Here is a 17,379-nt window from a genome sequence, read left to right as displayed (position 1 = left end):
GTATTGGGTTCTGGTGCCCTCTGCCATGGCTGGCTGTGCCTCCAGCTCTCTTATCTCTTTTGATTTGTTTTCTCCTCCAGGATTGATGATTTTCTATGCTCTCCCACCACCACGGAGGGGCAGAATGACGAAAAGATCCTTTTCGAACAGCTCGTGTCCATCCTCAGCGGCAAAGAAGAGACGGAACTGGCCGAGATAGACCGGGCCCTCGGGATTGACAAGCTGGTGCAGGTATGGAGGGGCTCTCCGGGCCTGGAGACGGTGCCAGTGGTAGGGATAGACCTTCAGCATTGGACGCCAACCAAGCGTATGGTAATTGTTTTGTCAGCTGAAAGACATAACTAAAGAGCACCTACAGATCGCTAACAAGTAAAGTCACACATATCAGGGTGGTAAAAGGCAAATCTTTCTCATTAAATGGCGAGGTTTGCTTATCCGCAGACTTCTTGCCAATAGCACCTTGATGGTGGCTCATACAAGGTACCATGATTCGTACAGAAGGAGGTAGTTGTATGATCTCCTTTAAGTTTAGATAATCATAAAATTTAAAATTGCATATGAATCTATGGCTGAAACTTGGAGATCTAGTGGTTGATCAGTGATTTCTCTTATCCTCCTTCCAGGGTGGTGGTCTGGATGTTGTCACCGACAGATTCCCACAGCAGCCGGTGGCTCCAGTTCTGATGGACCAGAAGCCGGGTCTCTATCCTCAGCCTTACCCAACTGCTACACCTAACCCCGGCCTACCCGGATCCTTCCCCAACATGGTCAGGCAGAAAAGTACATTTGGCCCTGTGCCAGTCCAGGTGCCTCCCACTCCACAGAGAGGGTCCTATCCCAACGCCATGAACATGCAGCCCAGGCAGGCAATGGCTCGTCCGGGAACAGCGACCACCCAACTCCGGCTCCAGCTTCAGCAGAGGTTACAGGGTCAGCATCAGGTAAGGTGTCATTATCATCTTTCTGGAACCATTGGGCATGCCATGTGTAGGCCATGCACATACAGATACAATGGAAAGGGTTATGAGTTGGGCTTGAGGAAACATAACAAGCCATTCTGGATCAGAAAGCAGCATTGTAGAACTTTCCTAATGCAGATGCCATTTGCATTCCTTGTTTCCAGTATTTAGATAATAATGGGGTTCATTCTTTAATTTGTGGAGGTCACACCAGTCATTCCTTTGCTCCTAAACCAACCATTCATCCAATGGGTCAACCTGTTGTTTTGAAAATGCTCTGACCCAGATGTCTATGCATCATCAAAGTCACTTAAGGTTGATTCTTTTGGGTATTTGCTGATGTGCATTGCATTTGATTTCCATTGCAGATTCTGCCCCAGAACCGGCAGGCTATCCTTAGCCAGTTTGGTGTTGGGAACGCGGTACAGATGGGAATGAGGCCAACCATGCAACAAGCCATCAATTCTCAGGTAATTCAACAGAGCCTACAAATGTTTTGTGTGGTATGATCTCCGGGGGAAATCTAAAACCAGTGATGTGGTTTACTGGAGGGGTTTTGGATTGGTTTGCCATTGCAGGTTGCAAAAATAATGGCAGTTGGGGCTTCCAGTGCTGGTTTACAGCAAATTGCATGGCAGTCATAAGCTGCTCATAGGTAACTCCAGCGGTGAATTATGGTAGAAGGAACTGTTGGGTTGTGATAGTGAGAAGAGATATGTGAATAATCTTTTTCACTTTGGTATTCACAGCCCCCATTAAACGCTCAGATGTTGGCTCAGCGCCAGCGGGAACTTTACAGCCAGCAGCACCGCCAACAACAACAACTAATGCAGCAGAGAGCCATGCTAATGAGGCAACAGAACTTCGGCAACAACCTTCCCCCAGCGGGCGGTCTGCCTGTCAACATGGGGGCATCCAGGCTCCCGCAAGGCCCTCCCCAGCAGTTCCCTTATCCTCATAGTTATGGTACAAATCCCATCAACCCTCCCCCCTCCACTAGCCCTTTCTCACCAATGGCCACGACCCCCGAGGCAGCACTGCCTAACCGCCCAGGGGCTGGAAGAGGCGGCATGGTGAACAGAGGCATGATGGGAAATGTCGGAGGGCAGTTTGGCTCCGGGATGAATACACAGATGCAACAGAATGTCTTTCAATACTCAGCAGCAGGTACGAGCACCAGTCCTTAGATGTGTTTTAAAGCATTTGTCTTAGTTGGGTGACAACAGTCGCTCAATGTTCTATATGGAGGACCAGTGTTGTCACTCCAAGATTCGACCCTCTCTTTCACTTCTCCGTAACATTCCGGAGACCAGTTGCTTGTAAATGATATGATATTGCTGCAGCAAAATGACAGTCTGACGTTACCTCCCGCAGGAATCGGCCAGCAAGGGGACCCCACATTTGCTCCATCCCTCAGCCCCACCAGCCCTCTGATGTCACCTCGCATCACGCCATCTCAGAGCCCCATGCTCCAGCAGACGCCATCCACACCCGGGTATCAGTCTCCTGACCTTAAGAACTGGCAGCCAAACACTCTGGGAAGTTCCAGGTAAGAGCAAAGCTGCTAAATTTCAGACCATTTCCAATCAATTGTAGATTGCTCAGCAAGAATCTGAATCCCATAATTGTTATAATAGTAAAGCTTTACCTGACTTGCTCCATCCATTGCTATCCTCCTGCTGGCATCCCATGGATAGTTTGCAGGGCTTCGCCTTGATGTCAGAACAAGTCCAGGTTGTCTGGAATCTGTAGACTATTGTTCCAACGTATGATGCCCATCTGCTATGGGCTGAAGGAACGTTATCTCACAATCCAAATTTGTACAAAAAGTACAAAATGGATAAATTCCCACAGGGCATTGCTTCAGTCCAGTGTACACATGACCCGTGATAATAATAACCCCATTAGGGCTGCTCCTGTTGGGATTTATATTACCCTACAGACCTGTATTCCACAAATTTGCAGGCATTTCCCCATGCTACCCTCTACTTCTGGGAAATATCCAGGAACACTTATGGATAATTAACGGGCTTTGGGTGTTTTATAAGGAAGTGTTGCAGCTCAGAGACTCCCAGGCTGCTTTCCCCCTGATTCTAACCTTTTTACTAGTTTCTATTTATGACCCAACCTGCTGCTCACTAGGACCTCTGCTTGTTTTTGGACAATCCTTGCCCTGACCTCTTTTTTTGTCTAGGCCATAATCATCGATTTTGTATCTGGTCATGTTGGGGTCAGCTGTTACCATTCCAGGTGTATCTGGGGGCAACTACCTGGGAGGTTTTGGCAGCAAAGTCCATCACCCAGTGCATAGTTGAACAATGGCTCCTTAGTTTCTTCATCTAGCAACCATCGTAGGGATAGAAACTAGATACGGAAATCCCTACATAGATGTGGATATTAGTTATTTTAACTTGCAAGAAATAAGTAAGGGAAATATTGTAGAAATAAATGATGTTGGGGAAATTCTTGCTTGTAGTGTTATTATTACGTATGACTTGGTGAAATCTACTGAGCACAAACTTTCCATGAGTGTAACCGAAGGATCTTCTTCTTTATATATACAGCGTATTTGGCCAGACGGGACAGAACCAGCCAGGTCCAGGCCAGCAAGGAATGTACAATAACATGAGCATCACCGTGTCCATGGGAGGAGGCAACAACGGAGTGCAGAATGTGAACCAGATGACGGGGCAGGTGCAGATGGGTTCTCTTCCCATGCAGGGCATGAACAGTATGTGCACAGAACAGGTATGTCACCTCGCTTTTGACCCTCTGATGACCCTTTGATGACCATTTTAACATGGGGGAACCCTTGAAATAACTTTCCGATCTCAGGGAACCCCTTCTATAATTCCTATATCTTGTGTTGTGGTCAGTGGGAAGAATGCCTCTTATATTGCTGGCTATTGGAAAAGTCACCTTTACAGATAGCCAAAAAGGCCATTGGCATCTGTAAAACCGACTTGAGAGTCACAGACTGCCCATGGCTCAAGCAAACTTGGGAGGAACCCTGGTTGGGAAACACTGCCCTAGAGGGTGTTGTGAGGGATCGCCGTAGAATATTTTGTTATGTTTTCTGTATTTATATGGTGACACCATGAGGTTGTAATGTGGTGTCTAACCTATGCCTAACCTTTGTATGTTATATTATCCTTAGCTTTAGCTTAGTCCTTTGGAAGTCCTGATACTTTTGACAATATCGTCCTCACTGCTATGGTCAAGTGCCTTAAGCTTTAGGCTATTTGGTGTACTCTGGGGTCAGTTTGATCAAAAGTAAAAGTAGCAGCATGTAGCTGCCTCTGTACTGCACAATTGGTCCAATTCAGTGGTTACTTACAGACTTCTTCTACTTGTTATTACAGCAGGTGAATGATCCAACATTGAGAACAAGCGGACTCTACTCAACAGACCTACTAAAGACAGAACCAGACACAGGACAGGTAGGGGATTTGTTTGATAATATTCCATTTTATTATGGGGAGGCTGGAAGTCTATTTAACAAATGATCACAGGATGGAATTAATATAATGTTTAACCTAAGAATGCAAATTTATTTAGCAGCTTGACTGTCATTAGCTGTGGTACATTCATTTTATTCTAGGGTCTTTGGGTTTACCTGTACCAGGATAACCCTTTGATAAAGAAGAGAATAAAGAAATAATTGCCCTGATTTCAGACACCTCCAGGTGGTATTAATGTCACCAAGCCCTCTGGAATACCACGAGAATGCTTTCCAGCTCATTGCAAAAGTAAATTTTAAGGGAGCATGCCACCTAGAAATATCTGAAGCTGCTTCTTGGGTAGTATGCAGGCAAATTCACCTGGCTAATTGTTTTGGAGATCTTGGACGAGCACCAAATATTTTGCTTTGGATCCCGGACGAGCCCCCAAATGCTTGGTTCAACCATCCCGGACGAGCCCCCAACCGTTTTGCTTGGTGATCCCGGACAAGCCCCCATATGTAATATGCAAAATTTTTATCACACTTCTACGGCAGTTTTCAGGGAAGTTCAGGCAAATACACAATATTATGGTGTAATATGTATATCTTTACTAAATCTAAAAATGTATACAGAAAGACATTATGATGTTTGCTCCCATCTATAATATATAATAAGATTTGTAATATGAATGCTTTATTGAAAATATATCATTAGCTTGTTTATGGAAGGGGAACGAAAAAAGCAGAAAAGGCAAAGATTAAGAATTTACTTTACGTTAAGTACTTTTATCAAAGGCTTGTTATTTTGCAGTTCTCCTAAACTGTCCTTGTCCTCCTCCCCCCTGCAGGTCCAGCAAGTCCAGGTGTTTGCAGATGTCCAGTGCACAGTGAACCTCGTGGGTGGGGACCCATACCTGAACCAATCAGGACCCATGGCCTCTCAGAAGACCACACCTGGTCCTACCACCCCCCAAGCTCAACAGAAGAGCCTCTTACAGCAGCTGCTGACCGAATGACCGATTGACCGGACCTTGTTAAAGCAAGGGGATGCAACTTGTAACAAAGACAAGCTATAGAAATATATATATGCAACATATATATGTTCTATGTTTTTGCAGAGATCCTTGATATCTCAAACTGCAGCCATCCTTTTTTTTTTTATTTGGGTCGGAAAAACTGCTAGGCAAAGACGCTTTGCTAAGTGTTTTTTTTTTTTTTAAGGAGATCGGAGGAAAATGGCTAAGTTTGCCGCAGTTTGTTTTTTTCTATCCCTTTTAGCCCTCTTTTTAGAGAGCATTTGATCAGCATCGGACGATTGGAGAGAGCTGCAGGGCTGGACAATCGGACCGGCGGTCCCCTTTTCGAGCCAAATGACAGATGATACTTATTTTTGTACACAGTCGCTGTGATGACACTGAAAGGAACGGGCGTTTTTACGCGCCCGGAGAGAATGTCGCAGAATGTCAGTTTCAGCTGGTTCTGTCACTGATGTGGAACCCTAAGGAGAGGAGAGTTGAAGGGTTCTGGGTATCTTACGGGTGGCGGGGATTGAGGGAGGAACGAAAGAAAGAGAGAAAGAGAGAAGTATATATATTATACTGAGGTAAAGCGCATCGTTGTTGCAGCTGAAGTGCATTTGTAGAGCTACTACTGGCTTGTATGTACAATCACGTCTTTTCTAAGGCCTGCTTTGCGCACCTTTTTAGGGCCTGTTTTTTTAACCCTCTTTGCTGCTGGAGCAGCAAAATGTGGCAGCCCGCTATCTTTTCCTGAGACGAATTTCTTGAAAACACAAAAATTTTCAAATAAGGAATGAAATAGGAGAGAGAGAGAGAATTTTTGCTTTTCTTGCCATCTGATGTATTCAGGAGGTCAGTGAGATTGACCATGGACAGCCTCAAAAAGTGCTGTAAACCCCCTTTCACCTCTTGTTATATATGCTAATACTCAGATAACGAACAGATGAGTGACCTAACGGCGGCCTTTTGCCGCAATTTCCTCTGCAGAAGCCAACCGCAGCAAGGCAGAGGAAGGCTGAAGCCTACATTATGACCGCGAAACCTACACCGCATCTATTGTATGGGGAAAGACCATTTTTCGGAACATACGCTTTTCATCCATATTTTCCTCATATATTCATTTTTTTGTTTCGTTCAATGTTCAGCCGAAAGGAGGGGAAGATAAGATGGGAGCAAACGCTCGTGGGCTGTGTTGGTTTCGGAGTATCTGGGGAAGCTGGATGGCATTTTGACACATTGCTGAGAGATTTAATGTTCATTATTTTATAAAAATAATTCACATTAAATGGACCCGGTAGAGGGAACGACCAAGGAAATACATATTGATGTATTGGTAACGAGAGCCTGTCTACATGGGAGTGTAATGGGCATCTTTAGGGAAATGAGGTGGTGGCACCTTGCACCCTGGTGAATGTGGATATTTCAGCCAGGTGTGACAGGTTTTAGTAGGCAGCACTAAGTCCAAGGGTAATGGTATCATCTGAGCGTTGGTAGAAGAATGCCGGGCTGTTTTTGTAGCCCCGATTGGCTATTATTTATGGAGTTCCAAGGGTTCCTTCATCATGGTTGCAACATTAAACAAAATAGTTCTGTGCAACCCTGATGAAGTGGGCACCTTTTAACTCAATAAAACATGCCGTGACCAGTAAAAAGAATCTGGATTAAATCAACAACCTGGCCTCTCCCTCTACAAATGCCCCAAAACTAGTTGCGTCCCGGATCAAGGCTTAAAGTGGAACTTCGCATGCAATGCTTTTATCAACACAACTTCACCTCATTCCCATTAGTCATCAAAAAATGTGACTGCTCTATTCTTCTACATCCCCCTTTTTAGGAGAAGATGGGTGGGCAGCTTTTGATAACAAGAGTCTACAGGCCCCCAAATTGCATTGTACCCCATATCTTGGAGAAGCTTTTACACCGTGTCAAGGTACTGCACTCTAAAAGTTCAGTGCATGCTGCACTGGGGTGTTAATGGGCTGGACATATTGGGCATTACCAATGGGTCCACCATTGATACTGCCCATTACCCAAGTGGGTACACGGGGCGTTGTTATGGCATGAGTCAGGACTTAAACCTGCTGTGCAATGAAGAGTTGCACAGCCAGGAATTGAATGAGTATTAGAAAATGTACATGTGTTTGAATGTATGGAAAGACTTTACAGATAAAGGTCTTAGGAGATAGAAGTATCTGCTGAAGTTAGAGTTCCACTAACCCAATAAGCCCAAACCTTTAAAAACAAGTAAGCCATAGTAACCCTTATCAGTTCTAAAGTTGTCTTGGCCCGAGGTGGTAGAGATCATTGTTCCTTGTTGAATTTCAGATTCTAGAGATGGTCGGAGAATATTGGCCCAGCATAAAAAATTCTTGCTTTGATCAGTTCCTTTTAGGGAAATATCATGTGGTTATGATTACATAATGCTCATGATCCTCATGTTTCCCCATGATGCCATCTTCACTGCCATGGTAGACGCTCCCTTTATGTCAACTTTGAGACATCCGCCATTTGTATTTCAATATTTGGCTAAATGGTTGGCAAAAATGAAATTAAGATCTACTCCAAAACCAACAGAGACCCACTTAGATCTCATTTGACCACTCAAAAATAAAAAAAAAACCTATCGTAGAAAAGAAGGGTTCAGCTCACATGTGTATCAATAACCAAATGTACATCTATCACCACCAGGAAACAGGGTCGGATTCAAAACCCAGGTGTCTTCTATGTTGGCACCAAACATTTAGGGCTCATCAATGGCCAAGGGCCATGTGATCTGCTGACGTTGGTTTGACATCTCCATGCTGGCGAAGAAATCGTTAGCATTAGTGATTTATCACACGGACTAGGGTGTTTAAATGCATTTCCTTCATGGTGGCTATCCAGTGAATGGTCATGCTAGGAATTTCTTTAGCTGGACAAGCTGGTCAAGAGTTGGGTTGAAGACTAGGGTTGACCAGGAAATTTCTTTAATTATACAAGCCGTTCAAGAGTTGGGTTGACCAGGAATTGCTTTAGATGGACAGGGTGGTCAAGAATTGGGTTGGAGACCTAGGCTGACCATGAATTGCTTTAGTTGGTGAAGATAATCTAGAGTTGGGTTGAAGACCAGGGTTGACCAGGAATTTCTTTAATTATACAAGCTGATAAAGAGATGGGTTGACCAGAAAATGATTCAGCTGGGTAAGAGTTGGGTTGAAGACTTGGATTAACCAGGAATTGCTTCAATTGGACAAGATGGTCAAGAGTTGGGTTGACCAGGAATTGCTTTAGCTGGACAGGTTGGTCAAGAGTTGGGTTGGAGAGCTGATTTGACCAGGAATTGCTTCAATTGGCCAAGCTAATCTAGAGTTGGATTGACCAGAAATTGATTCAGCTGGACAAGCTGGGTAAGAGTTGGGTTGAAGACTTGGGTTGACCAGGAATTGCTTTAGCTGAACAGGCTGGTCAAGAGTTGGTTTGGAGACCTGGGTTGACCAGGAATTGCTTTGGTTGGCCAAGCTAATCTAGAGTTGGGTTGACCAAAAATTGATTCAGCTGGACAGGCTGGGTAAGAGTTGGGTTGAAGACTTGGATTGACCAGGAATTGCTTCAATTGGACAAGATGGTCAACAGTTGGGTTGACCAGGAATTGCTTTAGCTGAACAAGCAATAAAGAGTTGGGTTGGAGACCTAGGTTGACCAGGAATTGCTTCAGTTGGCCAAGCTAATCTAGATTTGGGTCGACCAGAAATTGATTCAGCTGGACAAGCTGGTCAAGAGTTGGGTTGGAGATCACCAACTCTTTCCATCAGATAAAGCTGCCAAGAATAAAGTTATGGACCGGAAGACATTTTTTTAAGTTGTAAAGGTTTTATTATGATTCGAACCGCCTTATATCTGGGAGGTTGAATAGGTATGACCATCACCTTTGTGCCAATTTAAAGCACAACCACTGCAAGTCACACCTACCCTTCCATTCATAAATGAATATACAAGAATAGAAATGCCCAATTCCAACTTGAAAAATCCTAAAAATCCTTTACAATTGATGAAAAAGATCCAAAATTTGTCTGAACCGTCTTAACTATAAAGCCCACTAATGGGTCTATGACAAACCCATTCATCCAGCCCCTTGAAGGTCACCTGCTTCTTAAATCCGACCCTGCTATACATCTGATGTAACACACAACAGAGTGGTTTGTATTACAAAAACAAAAAAATCCTGCAAGTGGCTGTCAGTTTGTCTAATCTAAGACGAGTAACCGCTTTAACCTGCTGCTAGGACGTTTTATACCCTCCAGACTCGCCATTACTAAGTCCATAACAATGTAATCTATACTCAGGATATTCCTACTGCCCGTACCCCATAGTGGTACCACGCATCAGGAATCTGTATAAATGTTTTTGTTTTTTTTCTTAAGAACAGGGCCTTTTTTCTTTTTGTTTTTTTGTTTTTTGTACATGGAAGGAAATCAGTATCTACACCAGTATTTTTTTTTAATTAGTTAGATGTCGGGAAAAGTATAAAGGACTTGTATTGTACTTTTTTGTAAGCATTGTTTTTTCGGAGGTCACAGGCACCGCCTTTTATCTTTTTTAATTTCCCTTTTATTCCAATTTTCTTATAGATTGGAATAGAAAGGTCTACTCCTAGGATATGCAAAAAAGAAAATTATATTAAAGATTTTAAAATGTATGGAGAAAGGTTTTTTTACAAATCAATACATTGGGCTCCATTTATAAATTATTCCCCTGTCAATTCACTCATTTCTTTCCTATTCATTTCCTATTGTGACAGCTGTGCACTTTTAATGACTAGCCACTAGGTGGCAGGACAAGTCATTGTTTTAATAGGAAACCTGTAGAGAGATGTGACAATCTGTCAGCAAATTTGGGGGAATAATTTATAAATAGATACATACTGCCATTGAAACACATTGACCTGGAAGATTCCCACCAGGGATTAATAGAGGGAATGTCAGATTCCCTGTTTTATAAATAGAGCCCATTGAAATGATTTCAGGAACAGTTCATTTATCCAGCTGTAAATTCAATTGTAATTCTTTTAAAATATTTTTTTTTTAATTTATAATTTTTTTTGCTCATTTTCATATCTATTTAGTGTTTTTGCTACCCCTTTCGGCTCTCTATATAAATTATTCCCCTGTCAATTCGCTCAAATTATTTATTTCCTATTGTGACAGCTGTGCACTTTTGATGATTGGCCACTAGGTGGCAGAACAATATGTTGTTTTAATAGGAACTGAAATTAGAGTTTTAAAGAGATTCGACCATTGGCAGCGAATTTCAGATGAATTAACTGGAGGAATATTTTATAACTAAAGCCCATTTGACTTAACAATTAAAAGAAATTTTAAAAAAATAAAAAAGTGTGTATGTGAAAAAGTATCATTCTATAAAAAAAATGCTTCTAACACAGAGCTCTATTGATAAAACTAGGAATCTGACTTTCCCTCTAACATTCCCTGGTGGGAATCCTCCAGGTTCATAAATTCATTGATAATTTTCATTTATACACAGATAGCATTTCCTATTGTGACAGCTGTGCACTTTTCAGATTGGCCACTAGGTGGCAGAACGAGTCATTGTTTTAATAGGAGCTGAAATGAGAATTGTAGGGATCATCTCTCAATTTTGTAATTTTTTTTTTTTTTTGCTCAGAAAAAGAAGCAGTGCCTGTGACTTCTTTCAAAAGTAAATGACTTTGTTCTATTTGCTGCTGCAGATGTGCTGTATATAAAGCTACCGATACTACTTTTTCATTTGTTTTCTCCCTTCTTACACAGTGGACGCCTTTTACTTTATCCAAAAAACCTGACTTCTAAAACTTGTAAAAATAAACCAGCATGTCAACACATTTTTTTTTTCCGGGCCTTGTTTCTAAGTCCTACTACTAAAAAATAATTGAAAAAACAAGAAAAATTGAAAAAAAAGGAAACAAGCAGGCCCGTTACCTTGGAGCATTTCGATAAATTGCTAGAATTTATTATTCCATTTTTTGGATCAAGATTCCTTAGCCAGCTGCTTTTTTCGTAACGTAAAAAAAGAATAAAAAAAAGCTACAACCATAAGTTTTATATTGTGATTCTTTTCCTAAGAAAAAAACTACAAAAAAAATGGCAAACGTCGGGATTTTTTCATATTTCCCCCCAACTTAATAAGGCAAAAAAAAAAAGTAAAACTGTTTTCTGCTAAATTTGTTCCCTTGAAATAAAAAATATTTTATATTTTGTTTGAGATAAATGCTGGCTTATTGTAATGGATAAAATAATTTATTGTAAAAAAAAAAAAAAGGTGTGTCTGGTACAGGGGCATGTTGGACCTAAGGGGTGTGTCTGGAATAAGAGGCGTGTCTGGTACAGGGGCATGTTGGGCCTAAGGGGCGTGTCTGGTATAAGTGGCATGTCTGGGCAGCACAGTCAAGCTCTGGTGCCCATTGAAACACATGGGGCAAATGAAGTGGTGATAAATCTACAAAAGTAGATGTTAGTGCAATGAATGTCTGATAATAAATATTTTCAGTTGGGTTTACAGTTGAACTTTGGGTACCGCAATGGGCACCTCCTAATATCGTCAGATTTGTTTAGTTGGCTCACTTCTTTCCCTCTGACCAGTTCTTTGGGCGTTCCATCAAAGGGCTCCTAACCAGGTCACCATTGGTGGACATGACCAACACGCGGCCACTGTACAGAACTGATGTGGGGGTCCCCATGAGGGCCCCCAATGGCCAAGGAGGATCCAGGGCACACATTGCACCTCCCTATATCCACCCCTGCAGCTCACATGGCGCCCAATGGCATGCCCAGCCCTCGGACCCCTTGGCTAATAATTGCTTGCCATGTCATCGTCTCCTGGAAATGTGATTCCCGACAATTGGTGGCCACATCACTATGGGCGCTATCATCGCCCTCCTATGTAGCAGCGTGTGAATCAGGCACAATGCAGCATGGTGGGGCAATTTAGAAGCTGAATTTTTGGGGAAAAGTGGAAGAAGTTTATCAAGATTTGCAAACTTTAAAGTATCCGATGCTATTGCGTTGCACAGTGCTGCTGAACTAACACTGGAGAGGGTGGGCTTTGGGTAAAGGGCTATACCTCCTCTAGGTGGCGCCCTCTTCCACACTCCAGGTCTTATTTCTCTCCAATGGGCTGTCGCTCCCCCTCCAGTGCTGCATGAAGTCGGCATATTATGAGCTCTGATTGGATTGCAAGATGAGGGGTGGGGCCGCAGTACCAGAGCAATGATTTCTGGGTAGTCAGGAAGATGGCATGCCTAGATTATACTGCATATCATATAGGAGGCAGGGAGGTACAAAACGCGCTGCTGCAATAGGGCCCCGGATCTTGCCCAACCAACAGTGGCCCCAAGTCACTTCTGCACAGGGGAACACCACTGCTAGGGAGAAGCCCAAGAACCTTCCCCTGTACGGCATGCAGACCATGTGACCTGTTACCTATCATCTGCCCGATACTGAATAACCGAAGCAACGCAAGGTGGAATTTAAGACAGTTTCATCCAAAACTTTGCTTTCAAAGATTCTGAGCTTCAGATACTTCCTAAAAAAAAAAAAACTTTCCTTGCCTACTCCTGCTGACCCTCCAGATATTGCCAGCTGTCAGAATGACAGCCAGGAATTGCTTGTCAGCAGAAACCTGCAGGCAGTGTCCCTGATTACATGTAACATTACATGGCAGCTATGTATTTATCATTCATTATTCCTGGAAATAACTGGAATCTTCAAGGAACCTCTGTCTGGGGTCTCACTGCAGCTGTGCAGGGTGCTGCGGATCACTTTGGCATGCCTTGCATTGCGGTAGTCTATTCTCTTTCATACAGTCATTTGTAGACATTTAGAATACAATGGATACTGTACTTTATTTACAGTAATAATTACAAAATTAATCAGGCAAAAGCAATATGGAGAACTAATGTAGGAACATGTGCAGCCAGTAGGGGGAGCACATGAGTAATAAAGCTGAACATAGGGATAGAATGGGGAAGGGATGGAACCCCTGCCTGGCTTTTATTCCCCACCCCCATAATACAGAATTATCCTAACTGCCCCCAGGGTGTCACCGGCACAGGAAGTGAGGAGATATCCTACTGTTGATAAATCAGAATCTCATTTATTTAGGTTTTCCTGGGGTTCCTGCAACCGAGGTACTACAAATCCCAGCACGGCTTACAGGCCTTGCCAGACAAGGAGGCCTCTATTAGCCTTGGAGGCCCCGACTCCCTTATAATGACCACTAACCCTTTTATATTAGTCTGCCTTAGCAGCCAGTGCTGGGGCTCAGGTATTATTTGGGGAGTTTTATTTCTTCATATCATTCATTTAATCATTTATATTTCATTATTCATAATTATTATACACTGTGCTTTATTTTCATAGTTACTCCAGGTAGGTTACATACATAAGTATGTGTAGTTAATATATCTGGCCACTGAGTGGCGCTCTTTACCTTTACAGAGGTGAAGTTCAGATTACAAGCACAGCTGATTGTAACAGAACTGACTCCTCCCCCTTCAGGAGTGCCTAGGCATGGGAAGTCACCTGACATTTGTATTGATTACACAGCGCAACAAGGATTTTTTAATATTTTTAGTCTGAATTCAGGTCTGCTGAATCCAGAAATGACATCGGTTTCACTGGACTGGCTCTAGTTCTTGTGATACAGGAACCAGAATAGACAATTTTACCAACAACAGCATATTATTATCAATCTTTATTTATACCGATGTTTTGCATTTTATATATTACATGTAGAATTATTTTCATGAACCTTTCATTTGCCTTCTTTTTATAACTATATCTTTTTTTTACAGAAATATGAGTTCTTCCAGAAGTTGTATAAATGACCCGAATGTATTTTGCTGCATTTGTGGTGAGAAGAAACATTACAGAATTGGTGAAACAAGCATATCTTGTATATTCTGGTATTATACTGGGGCCCCGAGATAAGTATTGGGCCCCGCATATGGTATGTGTCAGTGTACCTATGGTATGCGAAGAGCCCAGAAATCATCCTAATGATTGTTATTTGTGTGCCGGGAATGTAAAAGAATCGTTACAAGAAACACAAGTGGGAGTACGGTGATATGGAATCAGAGACCTGTGCCGCATGGTGCCAACGTTGCCGTAGCGGTGTTCAGTCCCTGATATTCCTGTATCCGACATGGAGGATATACAGGGAGTGTAATACAGGAGTTAGCAGTGAATATGAAGTGAATATGTTTCATCAAACCAGCAGTTCCCCCAAGAAGAGCTCAATGATTTAATACGTGACCTAAGTCTGTCACAGGATTTCATCCATCTCTTCCCCTGCAGGTATTAGCGGGAAGCTGCGTGACGATGGGGCATGTTTCTGTATCAGCACGGCATTTCGGGGCACTTACCTGGACTCCTATTACCTCCAGGTGAATAATGTGAGCAGACCGCAGATTGTCCGTCACTCTATCCCCGCCTTCATCCCACTGACTGACCTGGCCCGGGAACACTTACCTGCCCACCTCAACAAGCTGCTTCATCTCCTCTTTGCGCAGCTGAATGGCTATGCTGGGAGGAAGTTCCAGGCCAATCATCTGGAGGTAAGAATGACTCTGCACTCTGATTGGTTGCTAGTAATGTCATGTGACAGTGATGATTTATTTCCTTGCCTGTGTTTGTGATAAGAAATCGTCGGCCTACGTGGCAGGATCACTGCAGAAGAATTCTATGTACACCGTCCTCTCCTTCACCTACAACCTACCTGTACAGGATCAGATTGTCAGCTTTACTGCCAAAGTCTTCTACGGGGACATCGCCAGCACCTATCCCACCGAGGTGACGGTCACATGTCCAGGTAGGTGCAGCATCATTGGTCCGTATGTTTTATGAAACGGCCGCAGACACCTATGAAATCTGGGGTCCCTTACAGACCTTAGGGACCCCATCACCATGTGACTTAGGCATAGCTCCTACCTCCATATACCCCAATTTGGGGCAACTTTTTCACAAAAGTCACATGCTACCCCATATGAGTTTATGGCGCTATTGATGGATGATGTGACCTCTTCCTGCCATACAATGCTTTGGCCAGAGAGGGCAATAGAGAGCTTTCTTCTCCCAGGTACCAGCTGCAGGCCCATTAATAAGGGCCCTGGTTCCTCCAATAACCGGGCCTGCCAGTCTGTAAATTCCCTTCTGATCAAAGATTCTCCATTTTCCTATTTTAGATGACGAAGCCTCGGTGCAGCAGATGATCTCGCGCCACGTGTCGCTTTTCTCCAGCACAGCTCTGCACGAAGCCCTGGACTCCCTCACTACCTAGAGCTTCCTGCAACGCTATGTGATACAACAAACTCGCTCTGCCACACAGTACTGCCACCATACTCATCTAAAATTTCCTTTTCTCATTCTGTGACATTTCATACAATCATTGCTGACAAATCTCCCCTATCTGCCAATGGGGATTTCTGGAGAATGTCAACAAGCGCCCTCCTGTGGCTGAAATTTAAATTGCCATTTTTTTACTAGGCAACATCTCGCCTGTTTTGTCTTATCCATCGTATAAGAAATTTGTTTTATTCTTCATCTCTTGTGCTCTGATTTTCTTTTGTATAAAGAATATTTATATATCTGTATGTGTTTTTGTATCCGTTTCTCTTTCTTTCCAAAAATAAATTTAACAGAAGTAACCCAATCAAGGAATTTATAGTATGAGTTCATTTTAAATTCGTTGAAATGATTTTAACTTCTGGAAATACTAAAATCTTTCAAAAGGTAAGCAGATCTATCATGACATTTTCATTATTGCTAATAAACAGGCTATATAGCGCCAACATATTAAGCAGCACTGTTCAATATGTAAAAGACTTGGTCACCCTTTTTTTTTTAATTCTTGACACTGCCCCTCCTCTCTTTACCACCACAGGTAAACTTGCAGCCTCCTGGGATACATACAGGAAGCTTTGAGTGTCATAAAGGGGCTGTCTTCTAATGTAAAAAAGCAGGCGTTAGATCTTACACATAACGCTTGCAGGTAAACACGTCACCCAATCTCATTCCTGTAAGATTAAGAGAAATCGGGAAAACCATTTATATCAATTAAATATATAAATGGTCCATATAGAGAACTCTCTTCCCCATTATTCACTGTAATGTCATTACAAAGCACAAGGGGGCGCTCTTTGCATCTGGAGGAAAAGAAGTTTAAGCTCCGGATAAGGAAGGGATTCTTCACTGTAAGGTCTGTGATAATGTGGAATCGGCTCCCTCAGGAAGTAGTTTCAGCAACTACTATAGATTGCTTTAGGAGAAAGCTGGATGATTTCTAGAAGCACAGAATATAACTGGGGATTAAGGCTTTAAAGTAAAGATAACAGACTGCTGATCCAGGGAACATCCGATTGTCTCATGGAATCAGGAAGGAATTTTTCCCCTGTTGAAGCAAATTGTACCCGGGGTTTTGCCTTCCTCTGGACCAACAATGTCTTATAGGGTTTTATATTTGGGATATGTTTATTTCCCCAGTGGTTGGAATTGATGGACTTATGTCTTTTTAACCTTTGACAGAAGAATGAAGATGGTGGCGCCAGTCCCCAGCAATCCCCAGAAAGAAGAGGGAAGCCGAGACATTACTACATGTGTTGTGTACAAAGATGGAGGGCTTTTATCAAGTAAAGGTGTTTTTTTTTCCTGCTAATCAATTCATTATAGTAAATATTACTTATTATTAGGTCCCCTAAGAATTGGTAGCTTCTTAGTGCAGCTGACCTAAGAATGTTGGCAGGGATGCGGCATTGGGCATGATTAAGCTCCAAGACTGGGGAAGATAGAACATGGGTGATCCAACAGACCTGGAATAGATTTCTTTCAAATTGGCAAATGTTTTCAATCCTGGACCGGAACCATTCCAGGATGGCTGGATCAACCAGTTTTTCCTATGATAATCTATCTTCTGTAGTAACTCAGGCCCA

General features: G+C 42.7%; 2 protein-coding genes across 9 annotated transcripts in view; both read left to right on the top strand.

Annotated features, from left to right (window-relative positions):
* Window positions 1-11,075, top strand: part of NCOA1 (nuclear receptor coactivator 1) — a 121,797-nt gene extending 110,722 nt beyond the window's left edge. For 5 of the 8 annotated variants that reach the window (XM_072407218.1, XM_072407215.1, XM_072407213.1 and 2 more), the window contains 8 exons: window positions 81-312; window positions 624-941; window positions 1,328-1,429; window positions 1,709-2,126; window positions 2,334-2,508; window positions 3,524-3,707; window positions 4,322-4,399; window positions 5,250-11,075. In XM_072407218.1, coding sequence (XP_072263319.1) covers window positions 81-312; window positions 624-941; window positions 1,328-1,429; window positions 1,709-2,126; window positions 2,334-2,508; window positions 3,524-3,707; window positions 4,322-4,399; window positions 5,250-5,417 — 1,675 coding nt within the window. In that variant the 3' untranslated portion in view covers window positions 5,418-11,075. The remainder of the gene's footprint in view (window positions 1-80; window positions 313-623; window positions 942-1,327; window positions 1,430-1,708; window positions 2,127-2,333; window positions 2,509-3,523; window positions 3,708-4,321; window positions 4,400-5,249) is intronic. The other 3 variants (XM_072407217.1, XM_072407216.1, XR_011920190.1) reach the window with 2 other exon arrangements.
* Window positions 11,076-12,085: 1,010 nt separating this feature from the next.
* Window positions 12,086-16,103, top strand: CENPO (centromere protein O). The gene is made up of 4 exons (XM_072409033.1): window positions 12,086-12,105; window positions 14,724-15,009; window positions 15,095-15,263; window positions 15,637-16,103. The coding sequence occupies exons 1-4, from the start codon at window positions 12,086-12,088 to the stop codon at window positions 15,729-15,731; spliced, it is 570 nt and encodes a 189-aa protein (XP_072265134.1). The 3' UTR covers window positions 15,732-16,103.
* The last annotated feature ends 1,276 nt before the right edge of the window (window positions 16,104-17,379 follow it).

This window comes from Pyxicephalus adspersus, chromosome 4 (genome assembly GCF_032062135.1).
Source record: "Pyxicephalus adspersus chromosome 4, UCB_Pads_2.0, whole genome shotgun sequence".
Lineage (NCBI taxonomy): Eukaryota > Metazoa > Chordata > Amphibia > Anura > Pyxicephalidae > Pyxicephalus > Pyxicephalus adspersus.
Note: the sequence above shows the minus strand (reverse complement) of the source record. Positions and strands in the feature narration are given on the sequence as shown.